Genomic DNA, 18,391 nt, shown 5'->3' with positions numbered 1-18,391 from the left:
TATGTGGTGTAAGTAAAGCTGTGTAATGGACAGGGAAGTTTAATGCAGGCTTGGGTGATGGAATCTGCTGCTTTCTTAGGCCTAGAAGTTTGGCACCCATTCTGAGCAAAAATTGGCTGGTATGTCAATTTATTTATTTGGCAATGAGATTTTGTGTGTCTAGATCAGCAGAATAGCTGTTCCATGGTGTGATTTGTAAAAGAAATCATAATCCCATATTAGCAGAGTTTGAAATAGATGAAGTTGTGGATTGTTTTCAGTTTTGAGCAGCTCACTTGCTTCTAGCTAAAATGTTGTCATAACAATGAGGGTTGCATTTGTTTTCTGGAAGTAGATCTCCAACAGCCTGTCCCTGTTCAAGACAATGACAAAATTCTCATTGAAAAGGCTTTGGGTCCTAATTGAGTAACTAGAAAATTAATAACCCCGGCAATTTTCTTGGCCAGTCCCGGCAATTTAAAAAAGACACACATTCCATTTCACTTCAATACTGCTAACCTCTTATTTGAATACATAATTAGATTGACTGTAATGGACTGTTTTAAATCTGTATATATGTAAGAATAGGTATTTTTTTATTATTATAAATACTCTGAAGAGAGTAGAAGTGAACTAGAACAACAAATCTCTGACAGTTCTGATGCTTAGCACACTGTGAACTCAACCTTGTCTTGCCAGGGAGTTTCTCTTAGAATCAATGATCTGTTGGAAGTGAGAAAATGTCTGTCTATACAGAAGTTGCCATCAGGCTGCCTGGTAGAGATTTGCGAATTCTTGAATTCCTATAATTGGGAATAAACATACCTTTCATTATTACTGTAATCTGAAACTCATTGATGATACAAACAGCTGTCCAGTTCAGGGTACTAGGTGTTGACCCCTACAATGATTTAAGTGGGTAAAGGATTTAACCTTGGGGTGAGTAAAATTGTCTTTTGGGGTAATTCTACATATGTCGATCTGAACTGATCAGCTTCTAGTGTCACATCTGGCAGGCGGGTGCTGGAAGCTGAATCTCCAGATGGAATTTTCATGACAGGTGTCAGACATGTGGTGTTATGACAACTTTGCAGAAATCAGATTTACAGGTAGGATTTGTTTTTTAGCCTTTCCTGGGCTGTGAATGAATAGTTCTAATCAGCCTTCCGGACTAAACAAGGATTTGAGGCTTTGTTAATGCACAGTCTACTATAGTTACCTGTGTGCTGTGGCAAACTTTTGTATTAGCCAGGCTTTTAGCATTAGTTATGAACCTACGTTTGTGCAATGAAATCTTTTGTATAAAAGTTGGCCTGCAGTAGAAGATTGTTTCCAGTCTGTTTATTCCCACTGTTTTCCACTTTCCTCATCTTCCCCCACCCCCATATATAACATGGCCCTAATTATTATTTCACCTGAGCCCCTCGTGAGTTTGAGTGGATTTGGTTGGGTAGTGGCTCACCCCAAAGCTGTATGCCCTACGATTTATGTAATTTGCCTCACAGTGAGTACTTGGTGGAAATTTACTAAGGGTATGTCTGCACTGCAAGTGAAGGTGCGACTGTAGCATGGGTAGGCATAGCCATGCTAGCTTTAATCTAGCTAGAATAGGTAACAGTAGTAGTGAAGATGTGGTGATTTGGGCTTCTGCACTGGTTACTAGTGTCGCCCACAGGTGGGGGGTGCAAAAAGTGCAGTTTGTCGTGGGCTCTCCCAAACTGAGCAGCATTGTGACCTGGTACAAACTTGAGTGGTGCTGCAACCCCATAGGCCAGGTCGCAATGGCACTCATTCAAATTTGGCCCAAGTGTCTCTCCATCATGATGGTGAGGTAGCCAGGCCAAATCTGAGTGGTGCTGCAATCCCATGGGCCAGGTTGCAATGCCTGAACCAGGGAGCTGGGTCCACACCATAGGAGCTGCTGCGGGGGGGTGGTTGCAGGCAGGCTCACTTTCCAACCCCCTCGTGCCCCAGTGTCTCCCTTCAGTAGTAGGTTTGTTTGTTTTTCTGGAGTGTGATTGTTTCAGATTTTGCCCTGGGGGCTAGCAAGACAAGTATGTATGTAGGGTCCCCAGCAGGCTTATACTGGGGTGGCTAGCCCATGCTGAAGCCTGTGCTGCCACATCTTCACTATTGCTACCCGTCCTATTTAGATTAAATGTAGTGCAGGTATGTCTACCCATGTTACAGTCCCACCTTCACTTGTTGTATAGGCATGTGCTGTGTAACGCCAACCAACAGTGTCTAACATGGGGGGCTTCAACCTCATCCAGAGAAAACATGTCTCATTTCTCAGCCCCACAGTACCATCTATTCACTTTTCTTGGCCAGTCTCTGAAAATGCCACTCACTCTTCTTCACCCCCATGTGGTTTTTACTTTATCTGTCCTCTGTAGTATGAGCAGTCCAGCGCCCTCCTCATATAGCTTGTCTGAGCTTATCCACAGTGCAGCTTGTATCTGACTTCTGTGACGGGCAATGGTAGGAATAAGAAATGGATTGAAGAATGTCTTTAAAAATTAACCAAGAAAATGGAGTGGTGAGACACTAAGATTTTAGGAATGGGGGACAGTTTATCACCAACGAATGCAAAGCTTCAGTAAGGCAATAGCCCATTTTTCTGGCAGCAATCTAGACTTGCTCCTCTTTGGTTTAGCCTCTTTGGGATGAACTACTTGGCCTTTGGTCTCATTGTTACCTTCACAGCTGAAACCCTATTGTCTCTGTTTAGTGAAATGCTCCTATTACTTCGTTAATAGATACAATTGATATGCTATAGAATGTGATCTTAATATGCTAATGAGACTGAATTAGTTGGCAGCTACTCAGGAGGGAAGTTGGGTTGTACTGTGGAAAGTATTGTAATGGATACTTAATGTATATCATGCTGCCATTAAGTTAAACATGGAAAGGCAACCTTTGTTTTATTTTGTCGAAGACTAAATAAAGCAAACCTATTTGGGAACAATCAAAAGTGGAAGTATAAGGCTAGAGAATTAAGTTTGTCGTTCTGCATTCTCTTTCTTGGGAATAAAAAATTAAGACTCCACAATACAAAGCTCCTCGATACCTAGCTTCTTTGAGGATCATAAAGGTAATTCTGCATGAATTTGCTTGGGGAGTTATAGATTGCTAGAGATAGCAAGTACCTTGCCTTAAAACAAAAAAAAACAACACCACCCAGAGATGGTATTTTTGTTCATGAATGCAATAAGGCAGTGCCAAGAACAGTTCCATTCCTTGCTTCCCTTGATGAGCAATCAGTAGTATATTGCATGTCATTCTAATGCTTGGTATGGCATCTAAGTGGAGCATTGGGGTGAGTTAGATGGTGTCATTTTCTCTCATCTGTTACAAAAGCTAATATGAAGTGCGGATTGCAGTACCAGCCTGCTGTGACCTTGATTTTTCCAGTGGAAAGTGAAATTTTGCAGATACCTGGCTTTATTTCCAGTGGCACAGTTCCAGACTTCAGAATGATCCTGTCTTAAGGTATACAGTTAAACCTGTTGTTCATTAGAAGCTGCTGGAACCTATCAGTACACTTCACCTTCAAGCCAACTATAACTTCAGTAAAATTTGAAGGTAATACTTTGGTTTGGCCTGTTGTGGCCCTTTTTGTAAAGCTGGAAGTTTGAACAGCTATCCAATTAAAATTTTCACGTTTCACACGAGGGTAATTCTGCAGCTAAAACCCCTGGGGTTTTTTTCTATTTAATAGTTGTTTGCTGCATTCTTACAACTGTGTATTTTAAGAAACAAACTTTTTAAATGTGAAACATTTTCTTTCATGCGTGGAAGGCAATTTATACTGTTTTGACCTTAAAAAAACAAACCCCCAAAACCATAAATTGAGCATTTAACTTGGGTAAATTGATGCTGAGAGACAAAGCAAGAGAGAGATTGAGAGTCATATCAGTGTGCATCAGATAACAGCATTAAGTATTCTTTAGCATATGCAATTAACTTAAACGCGTTTCCAAATAACATTTTAATAATGTTTTAGGGTAAGCTATTTAAGACTTGCAAGGATACCCAGCTTCTTTTTTAATTTTGCGGAACAAACCAAGCTGGCCAAGCATTTGTTATTACTTTCAATTTTTACTGACGTGTTTTGTGGCTTCTCGGTCAAATGTACAGCACTAAAACTCCAGGCATCCATACTGCTTCTATATTTAGCAGCAAAGTCTGGTTCTGGTTGTTAAACAGTTTCCACTTATCGCTGTAACCAATCCACAGGATTGGATCGTAAGCATTGTGGTCATTTTGTGAATGATTTCTCAAAAGCCATGAAATCCATTAGGCTTGGTAGAATTCAATTTTTAAAATAATTTTGACGGATAGTATCTGTTTATTTTTAAGCATTTTTTTTTTAGATTTTGATCTTTTTTTCCTAATTTTCACAGTTACGGGAAATTATGGGAGGGCCAGACATTTATGTAATGGTACTAGATGTTGAAATGCAAATAATTAAACCTTTATAAAAACTGTTATGAACACAAATTGTCAACATAGCATGTCAAAACATACAAAGTAAATATCCTTAAATCAAGAAATCATACCCGTTCTTACTATTTGTTCATTAGTCCATTTGTAACAAACCTAATCCAAAAGTCTAATAACTGGATTTGACTAAATTTTCAAGCACCATTTTTCTTTCTTTGCCTAGCTGTACATATCAGTTCTTACTGATGGAAATATTTTGTCGTGGTTTTGCATGCATGCTGTGAAATCGACATTTACTGATAAAATCTAATCCTTTCAAGCCTAAGGGTAATCTCCAAATGAATGTTCTGAGATGTGGGAAACTTTCTGTGGTATGGGAGAACCTGCTTACTTTTAAATGCCTTTGTTTCCTCAGACAAGGCAATAGGATTATAGCAAATTCAAAATGTTTACAAAATAGTTCATTTGAAAAATATGGTAAATTTTCCTCTGTGATGCAATTAACTTGTACTGTAAATTAAGCATGGGAAATGTTTTTGATTTTAAATATACTACAAAGGGTTTTATAGCAGTTTGTCTTCAAGAATGGTAAATATTCACATTAACCATTTGTGAAAAGCTTGATTCACGGAATGCATCAGTTTCTAAGTGAATCATTCCGAAACTATGTACTTTCATGGGTGTGATAAGAAAAGGAGTACTTGTGGCACCTTAGAGACTAACCAGTTTATTTGAGCATGAGCTTTCGTGAGCTACAGCTCACTTCATCGGATGCATACTGTGGAAACTGCAGAAGACATTATATATACACAGAGACCATGAAACAATACCTCCTCCCACCCCACTCTCCTGCTGGTAATAGCTTATCTAAAGTGATCACTCTCCTTACAATGTGTATGATAATCAAGTTGGGCCATTTCCAGCACAAATCCAGGTTTTCTCACCCTCCGCCCCCCCCACCCATACAAACTCACTCTCCTGCTGGTAATAGCCCATCCAAAGTGACCACTCTCTTTAAAATGTGTATGATAATCAAGGTGGGCCATTTCAGCCTAAGTTGTTTAGCAACATATCAGAACAATTACAAGAGAAGATTAGTTTCAGAGTAGCAGCCCTGTTAGTCTGTATCCACAAAAAGAAAAAGAGAAGATTAAATATTTGTTTTATAAATGCCATAGAAAGTCTTTCAAAATGTTTTTTTGCACTTTAAATAATTGCATTCATGCATTAAAGCCTATTTGGAAAAAGTCTTTTCTCACATCTCCTCTTGCCTTCAGTTTCAATTTTAACATCAGCTGATAGCAGGATTTATATGAAGGACATGGTTATACATGTTGAATAACTTCTGAGGAAGTACTTTACATGCAATCTTTTCCAGTACAAGGTTTTCATTTTGTACAGGGTGTGTATTTTTGTATGTGCCAAAGTGGCTTGGGGATGGTGATAGGATAACACATCTAAAACTACTGTGGTGTTTTCCTCTAGGAATTACTGCTGAAGTCCTAGTGGTCACGTCTTTTGATGAATTGCACAAAAGATCTCAAGATGCCAAGGGGAAGATTGTTGTTTACAACCAGCCTTTCGTCAGTTATGAAGAAACTGTCAAATACAGATTACTGGGAGCAGTTGAAGCTGGTAAAGTTGGAGCGGTGGCGTCCCTTATCAGATCCATTGCTTCCTTTTCTATTAATAGGTAGGAACTTATTACTTACTCTGTACGTGACAATTTGGAGAATCTGACAGGGTACCACTGATGAATTCTGATTGAGATTATTAACTCTGTACATGTCAGTGTCAGGGTGCAAACTCTCTTTGGATTGTAAGGCTTGCCTTTGTCTTCTCAACTGTCTTTGTTTCTCCATATTGAGCTAAAACCCACAGTGGCTAACAGGAGAAATTCTTGCACCTGACCCAGGGCTAACAATAGAGGGTTGTTAAACTGTGATAGTCCGTTCAAATGCCGCATCCTTGGACAAAGAGATGGCTTCTGCCTAGGGCAAGCCAGTTTTTCAAGTCTGAACTCTGGGGTGGGGGACACAGAACAAGGGATCACCTGGTAGGGGACTTTGCTCACCTAATAAGCCTGATTGTTATGTTACTGCTAAAGGAAACAGAAGGTTATAAAAGAAAGGGTCTCTCCCTACCATTTTAGAGGAAGCATGGGCATGGATTGCAGGGGTCAGAGTCGGGGGGGAGAGGCTCCATGATTCAGAGGAGAAGCCATGAACTACAGGAGTGGGTGATTCTGGACTCCTGAGAGGACTGTACCCTAGAATCATAGAATATCAGGGTTGGAAGGGCCCTCAGGAGGTCATCTAGTCCAACGCCCTAAACCTAAAGAACTCTCCAGCATGGCGAGAAAGCTGAGACAGGGAAATGTGAACAGGTGTGTTTATTATTTTGTATAAGGTATATCTTGTACTACTTAAGTAAAGGATAATTTTCCTTAGAATCCTATGCAAAGTCTGTCTGTGCATCTGTCTGCTTAGGCTGTTGTGGATCCCAGAAGAGTTAAACTGTGAACCTGGAGCACCCACAGGGCAGCAGTTGAGAGATGGTGTGCTTAAGTCACTGTGGAGTATGGGGAGCCAGCATTACTCAGAGGGTGTAGGCAGTTGAACCACAGGGCCTCAGCTCTTAGAAAGGGGTGCTAGACAGATATGGTGACCATAGTTCCCAAATGCTGGGGCTGGCATTGCTGCTCGCCCGAGCCCTGCCTGCCCACTGTGTGAGGCTGGGGTGGCGTCGTTGCTTGCTTGAGCCCTGCCTCCCTCCTCCCTCTGCATGGGGCTGGCATCACCACTCGCCTCTATGCTCATTCTTCCCAAACCCCAATTTTTTTTGGCAAAAGTGGGCATTTGGCAACTTCAGGACGCCTGGGACAGGGCTTAAAAAAGGGACTGTCCCAGCCAAAATGGGATGTATGGCCATCCTAAAACAGAGGATCTGCTCTCTGACAGTGTGCTTGGAGACCCTGGTAAGAGACAGTGCTCGGACTCTCTTTTTCAGACTCAGGAGGCTTAAAGCACAGGGCCCAAACACAGCAGCCTGGTGAGCGTCAAGCTAGCAGAGGGAGGTCTACCAGTGGATGTGGGGGGCGTGTGTGTGAGAGAGAGAGAGGGTGGAAGGGACACTGACTCACATTTCACCTTTTACTTTATATGGTTTTGCGGGCAGGCACTTTGTTGTAACATGTGAAGTTGTCCAGTTTCACGCGGGTGTTTGGTTTGGAAACTATTTGTTCCAAACTGCCTCCAGTGCTTTCAACATGTTTTCCTCATCACCACTCCAGATCTTGTGTGATCGCTTTTAAGAGTTTTTCTCTTAAAAAAGTTTTAAGAGTTTTTCACATCCCTGATGCTACCATAAATTTTCTCAAATCAACCAATATACAATACTTCTCTGGTGGCAATATAAGGCAAATTGTCAGGTGATTTTAAGAAATACAGAATTCTGTATGTTTAAGGAGAATAAAGGCATGTTGTTTTAATATTCATGGGCAATCACATAACCCTAAAGTGACATCAGGAGGATGAAGTAAATGTTCACAACTAGTGTAATTATTTTGGTCTCCTATAAATAGGTCTTATAATCTGACTAACTTTAAAAAAAACCCAAGCGCATGACGGATAATAGCTGGTAAGCTTAGCATGAGTCTAGACTGGGGTGGGCAAACACATTGGGGTTGCAAAACTGTATGGAAGGCCGGGTAAGGAAGGCCTCCCCAAACAGCCTGGCCACGCCCCCTATCTGCCCCCGACTGCCCCCCTCAGAATCCCCGACCCATCCAACCCCCCCCGTTCTCAGTCCCCTGACCGCCCCCCCCAGAACCTCCGCCCCATCAACCGCCCCCTGTCCCCTGACTGCCCCCCAGATTCCCTGCCTCTTAGCCCTGCTCCCCGCCCCCTTACTATGCCACTCAGAGCAGCAGGACCTTGCAGCCCCACCACCCAGCCGGAGCTAGCCACGCCGTGGCACTGCCTGGCAGGAGTAGCAGGCCAGAGCGCTGGCGGTGTGGCGAGCTGAGGCTGTGGGGGAGGGGGGACAGCAGGGGATGGGCCAAGGGCTAGCCTCCCCGGGTGGTACTCAAGGGCTGGGCAGGACGGTCCCACGGGCTGGATGTGGCCCGCGGGCCTTCGTTTGCCCACCTCTGGTGTATACTGTTCATTGTTTAAGATATGTTTTCTCTGTAATGGGTTTGTTCTGAATACATCTTCCACTCTGCTTTATGAGGGCTGGGTGGTCACTGGTAAACACTATATTATCACATGGCTACCACCATGTGTGTCAGTTCTGGGGCAACAGCACCCTTAACTCCTCTATGGCCTCCTTGAGGGCACCCCTATTCAGGCCTCTAGACTTTCTCAGAGTGGAAACTTGTGTTCCTCTTCCTCCAGATTGGCGACTTAGGCTGCAGTTTCCTCCTGCAGCCCACTGTGATCCCCATAGAAAGCTGGTGTTTAGTTCAGCGATTGCGATCCTGCTATCTCCTGACATTGAAGATTCAAAATGTTGGGCATGTGCATAACCAGCATTGGAATTTGTAGTAATTACACTCCAGCAATGCCAGATTCCACAGTAGACCCACCCAGTGATCCAGAACACGAAGATACACACTCCCTTTATTGATTCAATAGCCTATGAATATGCTATGTATCTAGTGTGTGGCACATCTCAATAGAGTAAGTCTTGGAAGTTTCCATGCTTACAGCTGTCACAAACAACATAAACTGATAAGCCAATAGCCTGTGGTATATTCGGAACCAACACCATCTTCAAATACACTCTGCTTCTACAAATCAAGAAAACTGAAATGTTTTAACCCGGCTACACTCCTCTTGTGAGGTTTGCAGTTTGAAGTCAGTGGGACTTATGCTCCCAACCCACTTAAGTGCTTTTGAAAATCCCACTGTTAGGTGCCTAAATATGGATTTAGAAATTTAATTTCAGGCTTCTATTCTTTAAAATGTTCACCTGTGTGTACAAAAAACCCCACCCCTTATTTAAACTTTCAGTACATTAACAAACTTTTCATTGGTAATACTGAAGCAATTTTGTTTTTAAGTGAAAAAGATTTTAGGCTGCTAAGAGGCATTTACATGTGCTGTGTCCTTTACTGCTCCTTTGTGATGTATAAAGATGGCAGCATAAGGTTTGTGTGTGTATATATATGTTGAAGCAGTCATCGTAACTTAATAGTAGTACAGGAGGTCAACTTACGCTGTCTTCAGCACGAGAGAAAACGGGAGGAAAGGAACACCCCTCCACTTCTGTGTCACTGTTTATGCACAACACAATCCTGCCTGTCACCCAGGTTTGTAAACTGGGGTCATCTTCCACTCCCATTCTTGTTGCCCCACATTCAGGAAATGTCCATACCTTGCCAGTTCTTCCTACCAAATCTTTCTGTGATCAATTGTTTTCTCTGTCTACGCAATTAAAATTCAGATCCACACCCTCCCCTTGAGTCCGGATCTCTGTAGCCTCTTCTTTGTCACTCAGTAGCTGCCCCACCTCCCCATTCAGACAAAATGCACCCACTAAGATAATCTTATCTCACCAGTCTGACTGCATCACCCTTCTCTCCTGCATCGAAGTCAAGTTTCTTGTAATTACCTTTAAGGCCCTACAATACTCTTCATCTCTCTTATATTCTCTCTTGCTGAGTGCTCCCATTCTCTCATTTCCATCCTTGTTAATACTATAAAACAATAGATATTTTTAAAAAGAAGTTTAAATAACCCATTGAGAGAAGGTCATGTGTGGAACACATACCTATGCTAGACATCAGCTCAAATTCTGCTGTCAGTTACACCAGTATAAATCAGGCACATTTCCGTTTCCTTCATCGTTCAACAGCTTGATCATCAGCTTTTATTTGTCTCTTAGAAAAATCATTGTGTGTTTTGTTTTTTTTTCCTAATGTGATAAATGACTAGTATTTTGTCTGCAGAGTTGTAGCAATGTTAGTCTCAGGATATTGGTGGGAGAAGGTGGGTGAGGTAATATCTTTTATTGGCCCAACTTCTGTTGGTGAAAGCTCACAAGCTTGTCTCTTTCACCAACAGACGTTGGTCCAATAAAAGATATTACCTCACCCACCTTGTCTCTCTAGTATTTTGTTAGAAGGTAAGGAAACTAAAACAAGTATAAACAAATGAGACATGACTTGCATAAAGACAGAATTATTCCAATAACTTTATTATGAAATACTACTTGTTTCAAAAGAAAAAAAGTGCCGTGATAGATCTTAACAGAGATTATAGAGATGTGAGAGAATAACAACTAACGTGAATGCACTTAAATTGCAGTGACAATAGGAAGGTTCCAGTGACTGCTATGTAAGCAGCTGTGATAACAATCAAAGATGACCTATGCTAGAACTGAAAATGCAGACCTACCTTCACCAAATTTTATTCCATGTGAAAACTATGTATCCTCTGGAGAACTTTTTAAGGTTGATGGAGCAGGCAAAAATATATTGATTTAGCAGATCCTCACCACTTTTTGGAATCATGTCCAGTGCCTATTATATTTTATGTTCTCTTTAGGTTTAAAGAAAAGGAGTACTTGTGGCACCTTAGAGACTAACCAATTTATTTGAGCATGAGCTTTCGTGAGCTACAGCTCACTTCGAAAGCTCATGCTCAAATAAATTGGTTAGTCTCTAAGGTGCCATAAGTACTCCTTTTTGCGAATACAGACTAACACGGCTGTTACTCTGAAACCTCTCATTAGGTTTGTGAGGAATGTGATTTGAATTTGTCAAACATTTATCCACAATTTTTTTTTAAAATAACCACATTATCTGTAATATATGTAGGATGGCAAGCACTGAGCACCAGGGCACAGTAGAGCTAATATGGACCATTGTATGGTAACCTTACATAGCAGTTGGGTTATTTGAATGTACAGTGTCCAGTCATGGTATTTGGTGAGAGGCTTCCATGTTTGAATTTGTTCAGGCTAAGAAAGAGAGAGAGAGGAGATGTGTCACAGTTTCAGAGTAACTGCACCTGTATCCCCCTCTGTGGTCCACTCCAGGAATGCCCAGTCAGGTCTCAGATCTCTGTTGGTCACCTGTCTGTGGGCAAGGACCTTTGTACCACTCCCTGCTGATTGTTTTAAGGCTGCACAGCCCCCTGACCTCCACTGTGCTATCTCCAGCAAGCCAGTCTGCCTAAAGCCAGTTATTGTGCATTGCTCTTTCTTTGAGGGCTATGACCACTATATTGCCAGCTGTTACAAGTGACTGCACAGCTCTTTCTAAGCAAGCACACTTATTCTTAAGGTAAAAAGCATTATAGAGAAAACAGATAAAGAATAAAAGTTGCTATACACATGCTAAAAGCTTACCAGAGGTCACCCATGAGCTTTATGGGGGCTCTAGTAGGCCAAAGTCTTTCCAACCCTTCCACAAGGGTTGGGAGCCCCCCTTGAATAGAAGGTCCTATCTGTTTGCTGGATCAGAAAGAAGGCACTGAACCAGTTTAAACTCAGGCTATTTGTACAAAAAGCCCTTTCTTTGTCTGTTAGTCTCTGGAAAACCTTGTTTCAGAAACAACTCTGACATCATAATCAAAAAGGCTGACAAAGGAGGTGCTGTTGTCGTCATGAATAGGTCGGAATATGAACAAGAGGCTGCTCGGCAGCTCTCCAACACGAGTTTCTACAAGCCATTACCCTCTGATCCCACTGAGAGTTACCAAAAGCAACTACAGCATTTGCTCAAGAAACTTCCTGAAAAAGCACAAGATCAAATCCGCACAGACACACCCCTGGAACCCCGACCTGGGATATTCTATCTACTACCCAAGATCCATAAACCTGGAAATCCTGGGCGCCCCATCATCTCAGGCATTGGCACCCTGACAGCAGGATTGTCTGGCTATGTAGACTCCCTCCTCAGGCCCTACGCTACCAGCACTCCCAGCTACCTTCGAGACACCACTGACTTCCTGAGGAAACTACAATCCATCGGTGATCTTCCTGATAACACCATCCTGGCCACTATGGATGTAGAAGCCCTCTACACCAACATTCCACACAAAGATGGACTACAAGCCGTCAAGAACACTATCCCCGATAATGTCACGGCTAACCTGGTGGCTGAACTTTGTGACTTTGTCCTTACCCATAACTACTTCACATTTGGGGACAATGTATACCTTCAGATCAGCGGCACTGCTATGGGTACCCGCATGGCCCCACAGTATGCCAACATTTTTATGGCTGATTTAGAACAACGCTTCCTCAGCTCTCGTCCCCTAAAGCCCCTACTCTACTTGCGCTATATTGATGACATCTTCATCATCTGGACCCATGGAAAAGAAGCCCTTGAGGAATTCCACCATGATTTCAACAATTTCCATCCCACCACCAACCTCAGCCTGGTCCAGTCCACACAAGAGATCCACTTCCTGGACACTACAGTGCTAATAAACAATGGTCACATAAACACCACCCTATACCGGAAACCTACTGACCGCTATTCCTACCTGCATGCCTCCAGCTTTCACCCTGACCACACCACACGATCCATCGTCTACAGCCAAGCTCTGCGATACAACCGCATTTGCTCCAACCCCTCAGACAGAGACAAACACCTACAAGATCTCTGTCAAGCTTTCTTACAACTACAATACCCACCTGCAGAAGTAAAGAAACAGATTGATAGAGCCAGAAGAGTTCCCAGAAGTTACCTACTACAGGACAGGCCTAACAAAGAAAATAACAGAACGCCACTAGCCGTCACCTTCAGCCCCCAACTAAAACCCCTCCAACGCATTATTAAGGATCTACAACCTATCCTAAAGGATGACCCAACACTCTCACAAATCTTGGGAGACAGGCCAGTCCTTGCCTACAGACAGCCCCGCAACCTGAAGCAAATACTCACCAACAACCACATACCACACAACAGAACCACTAACCCAGGAACTTATCCTTGCAACAAAGCCCGTTGCCAACTGTGCCCACATATCTATTCAGGGGACACCATCACAGGGCCTAATAACATCAGCCACACTATCAGAGGCTCGTTCACCTGCACATCCACCAATGTGATATATGCCATCATGTGCCAGCAATGCCCCTCTGCCATGTACATTGGTCAAACTGGACAGTCTCTACGTAAAAGAATAAATGGACACAAATCAGATGTCAAGAATTGTAACATTCATAAACCAGTCGGAGAACACTTCAATCTCTCTGGTCACGCGATCACAGACATGAAGGTCGCTATCTTAAAACAAAAAAACTTCAAATCCAGACTCCAGCGAGAAACTGCTGAATTGGAATTCATTTGCAAATTGGATACTATTAATTTAGGCTTAAATAGAGACTTGGAGTGGCTAAGTCATTATGCAAGGTAGCCTGTTTCCTCTTGTTTTTTCCTACCCCCCCCCCCCCCAGATGTTCTGGTTTAACTTGGATTTTAACTTGAAGAGTGGTCAGTTTGGATGAGCTATTACCAGCAGGAGAGTGAGTTTCTGTGTGTATGGGGGTGGGGGGATGTGAGAACCTGGATTTATGCAGGAAATAGCCCAGCTTGATTGTCATGCACATTGTGTAAAGAGTTGTCACTTTGGATGGGCTATCACCAGCAGGAGAGTGAATTTGTGTGGGGGGGTGGAGGGTGAGAAAACCTGGATTTGTGCTGGAAATCACTTTAGATAAGCTATTACCAGCAGGACAGTGGGGTGGGAATAGGTATTGTTTCATATTCTCTGTGTATATATAAAGCCTGCTGCAGTTTCCACGATATGCATCTGAGGAAGTGAGCTGTAGCTCACGAAAGCTTATGCTCTAATAAATTGGTTAGTCTCTAAGGTGCCACAAGTCCTCCTTTTCTTGTTTGAACCAGTATATGCAAAACCACCCAGAGGGTGGTACCTCTTTTGAGGTGTTTACAGCCTGGGTGATTTGCATTACTAAATACACCCATCCTGTTTTTAGTTCCTGGAGAATCTGTGGAAAACCAGCCCCTGGGAGTTGCATATAATACTGGCTCGCAATGATATGTAAACCATTAATAAATGTAATACAGTATTTTCCTCCAGAGATACTACAGGTGGTTGCAGTATTTGTCACAATACGTGTGGAGCTGTTTACTGTCTGGGAGGCAGATGTTGCTAAAGACGAGCTCAAAACCTAATAATACAATGAAACACAGGCTCAGAGGGCATCACAACAGTCATGATGAAACACTTGCAAGGCAAGCAAATTGAGGCATACAGAGAAAAGGTGACAGGTACATTTTGACTTTAAGCATAACATTTTAAAAAATCAATACATTATTGATGAGCTTGCTGCCTGGAAAATGCTGTGTAGAGTAAAATCTACAGATGGTTGGATGACCCACAGTCTGACAGCTGAGCTGAATTCTAAATATGCAGCCCAGATCCCAGTCCTGCACAGAGAACCATGAAGATGGACCTCTGAACCCATGCAGAACCTCACTGACTCAGCTTACGTGAAGCTAATTGCACAATTGGGGCTTTATTTGAAGTTGGATGCAGGTTTTGCCTACTCATATTATAGTTATTAAATCCTTTCCATAAGGCTTCCTTGAAGAGCTACCTGAAACTTATGAAAGTGAGAAGAGTTTCAGTTTGTAACATTGGCTTCTTTTTGGCTGAGGTGTACCCAAAACATTATAATACACTTATTCCTCCATCTAGTTGCTCGTTGGATGAATAACTAATTTATCAAAAGAGATCTCATTCTGCACATTCATTCACACTGATACAGGAAGTATGCAGACTCTACCATTTCTGATACTTCAAAAAAAAAAAAAAAAAGAAAGCTCAAGAAATGCCAGAAGGCCAATGCTAGCATACGTGTCTTCTGCACAAATGCTGCTGACATCATAGTTCCTGTCATTTTTTCACAAAGATTGGGCAGTTATAAATACAGAAGTGCAAACATGATTTTTTATTATAGCAGCTGTCCACAGAGAAACTGATGAGTGCAAGCCAGAAGATGGCTAGACATTCCTCTGCTGGAGTCTTTGAGCTTCATGCCCTATACAAGGAGCAAAGCTTGGCTATAGCTCTGCTAATTCAGGATACTGTCACATGGTGAAACTCTGTTTAAAATGCCGCCTCGAAAATAAACTCTGTGTGTCCTTCATGATGAGTTAAATACACTCACTGTCTCCATCACTATGGAATCTCTGACACTATGATGATAACTAAAATAATATTAGAAAATACATTTTAAGCAGAACCTATTGTTAAAACTTAAGTAAATGGCTAACAGAGATAGTAATTTGACTTAATATTTTACTTCACATTCCTTTTTTTTAAAACAATAGCAAAACAAATATTATATCTTCAATAGTATCTTATCTGATTTCTCCAAAGAGTATCAGTTGGACACCAAAAGAATGGGGGATACATCTAAGGTTGCCAACTTTCTATTTGCAGAAAACCGAACACTCTTGCCCCACCCCTTGCCTCGCCCCTTCTCTGAGGTCACGGTCCCACTCACTCAATCCGCCCGCCCCATTGTACGCTATTCCTCACTCACTTGCTCATTTTCACCGGGCTGGGGCAGGGGGTTGGGGTGTGAGAGTGGGTGAGGGCTCCGGCTGTGAGCGCTGGGGTGGGGCTGGAGATGAGGGGTTTAGGGTGAAGGAGGGGGCTCCAGGCTGGCGGTTGGGATGTGAGAGGGGTGAGTGCTCTGAGTGGGGGTGTGGGCTCTGGGGTGGGGTCAGAGATGAGGAGTTTGGGGTGCAGGCTGGGGCAGGGGATTGGGCTATGAGAGAAGGTGTGGGCTCAGGGGTGGGGCCAGAAATGAGGGGTTCAGGGTGCAGGAGGGGGATACGGGCTGGGGCAGGAGGTTGGGGTATGAGAGGGGGTGAGGGCTCTGGAGTGGGGCAGAGATGAGAGGCTTGGGGTGCAGGAGAAGGCTCCAGGCTGGGGCAGAGGGTTGGGGCATGGAAGTGGGCTCTGGGCTGACACAGGGGGTTGGAGTGTGGGAGGGGATATGGGCTCTGGGGTCTCAGGGGTGGGGCCAGGGTTTGGGGTGCAGGAGGGGGCTCAGGGCTGGGGCATGGGGTTGGGCATAAGAGCGGGTGTAGGCTATGCACGGTGCTTACCTCAGGCGGCTCCCAGGAAGCAGCAACTTCTTCCTCCGGCTCCTAGGCAGAGGTGCGACCGCATGGCTCTGCGCGCTGCCCGTGCCTGCAGGCACCACCCCCTTAGCTCCCATTTGGCTGTGGTTCCTGGCCTATGGAAGCTGCTGGGGGTGGGAGCAGCATGCAGAACCCCTGTGGCTGTCCTTCCGCTTTGGACCCAGAGGGAGATGCCGGCAACTTCCTGGGAGTCGCACGGAGCTGGGTGGGGAGCCTGCCTGCACCACCAACCAGACTTTTAACAGCCCAGAGCCACCAGGGTCCCTTTTCAACTGGGCATTTGAATGTGAAAAGGAATGAGGCTGTCCCTTCTTTCTTTCTTTCTTTCTTTCTTTCTTTCTTCATTCAGTGCTATTTTTTAAAATATATTTTCCTGTTTGAAGGTAGGTGGTTTGGGCCTAGCCTGTCATTCCTGCCATTTCCTCATGCCTGAATCTGCTCTCCTTGTCTGTGACTGAAAAGAGTTAGTGTGCAGGCCAAGATGCATTTTCTGTCTCCATCACCTCCTTCTGTTTTTTCTCTTACCCAACTCCTGCACCTTTCTTTGTCCATTCTCCTGATGAGCTATGCTGAATGAGCTCTGCTGGATGCATTACCTCTTGTCAATCAGTGTCAGGACCATTGTCCATTCAAGTTGCATTGCTTTTCCTTACTGATTAATGGGAAATGCTACATCAGTGAAGGGAGCAACACATTGGGAGGGCTGGTGGCTACAGGAGAAAAGTCAGTGACAGATTTCTCCTCACTATTGAAAGGGCGGGCCTGTACTTATGCAACTCATACAATGCCCTGCTAATCTCACTAACTTTGTCAGCTGGAACATTTATATCTTGGCCCAGAATATTAAAATATATATACTTATTAATGGCTAATACATTGAATTATAGCAGCCTATCAAAGTCATCCTGAAAATCTGTTTGCCCATGTACAAAATCCACTTGCTTGCTTCTTCCGTGATGATATGAATAGTGGCAATATTTTAGTTGTCCCAGATGAATAGAGGAGTAGCAATTCACAAAGCAGAATTGTGTCTTTCATATTGTAAGTTCATTGAGCTAGGGGCTGTCATTTATTATGTTTGTACAGTGCCTAGAACACTGTGGCTTTTAAGCGATAATGCAATATTAACATAAAATAATAATCATGGGTTTAAAATCAGTACTCTGCAGTAGAGCAACACTTTAAGATTACTAAGGCTCCTTATTAAAGAGTAGCAAGATAAAGACAGACTCAGTAAAATCCCAATGTGGAGTTAAATCAACTTTTTATTTTTCCAGTTTTTCTTTCTCTGCAGCTCCTCAGCTCATCCTTGGTCCATTTAGGGCAAGTAATTGCTAGATTGCTGTTGTCAGAGCAGGATTTATAGTCATAGAATCATAGAATATCAGGGTTGGAAGGGACCTCAGGAGGTCATCTAGTCCAACCCCCTGCTCAAAGCAGGACCAATCCCCAGTTTTTGTCCCAGATTCCTAAATGGCCCCCTCAAGGATTGAACTCACAAACCTGGGTTTAGCAGGCCAATGCTCAAACCACTGAGCTATCCCTCCCCCGTGAAGATGGGACAGGGAGGCATCCCCATTAGCACATAGAATGGAGAACAGAGATTCCAAGGCAAGAACCGCACTGAACTCTGGGACCAGAAAAGCAGGGAAGCACTGCATGATGGGGGATCTCTGCTCCAGATGTTAACAAACCCACGCCCCTGAAGGGTTCCACTGAGCAGGGTTCACAAGGGCTGGTGGGCTTTTGTGGGTGGGGAAGAAGGGTTTGTCACTGCTCTATGTTCAGCAGTGGATGCATGTGGCTTTTTGGGGAGACAGTTAATGG

At 43.4% G+C, this 18,391-nt stretch overlaps 1 protein-coding gene across 3 annotated transcripts in view; it reads left to right on the top strand.

The window, feature by feature from the left end:
* The window catches only part of CPQ (carboxypeptidase Q), a 270,868-nt gene that overhangs the window by 56,611 nt on the left and 195,866 nt on the right, over positions 1–18,391 (top strand). For all 3 annotated transcript variants that reach the window (XM_084619637.1, XM_084619636.1, XM_084619638.1), the window contains exon 3: positions 5,911–6,118. In XM_084619637.1, the coding sequence (XP_084475763.1) occupies positions 5,911–6,118 (208 nt within the window). The remainder of the gene's footprint in view (positions 1–5,910; positions 6,119–18,391) is intronic.

Source organism: Lepidochelys olivacea, assembly GCF_965140295.1.
Source record: "Lepidochelys olivacea isolate rLepOli2 genome assembly, chromosome: 2".
In the NCBI taxonomy this organism is placed as follows: Eukaryota; Metazoa; Chordata; order Testudines; family Cheloniidae; genus Lepidochelys; species Lepidochelys olivacea.
The sequence above is the reverse complement of the archived record's forward strand: the minus strand, read 5'-3'. Positions and strand labels throughout refer to the sequence as shown.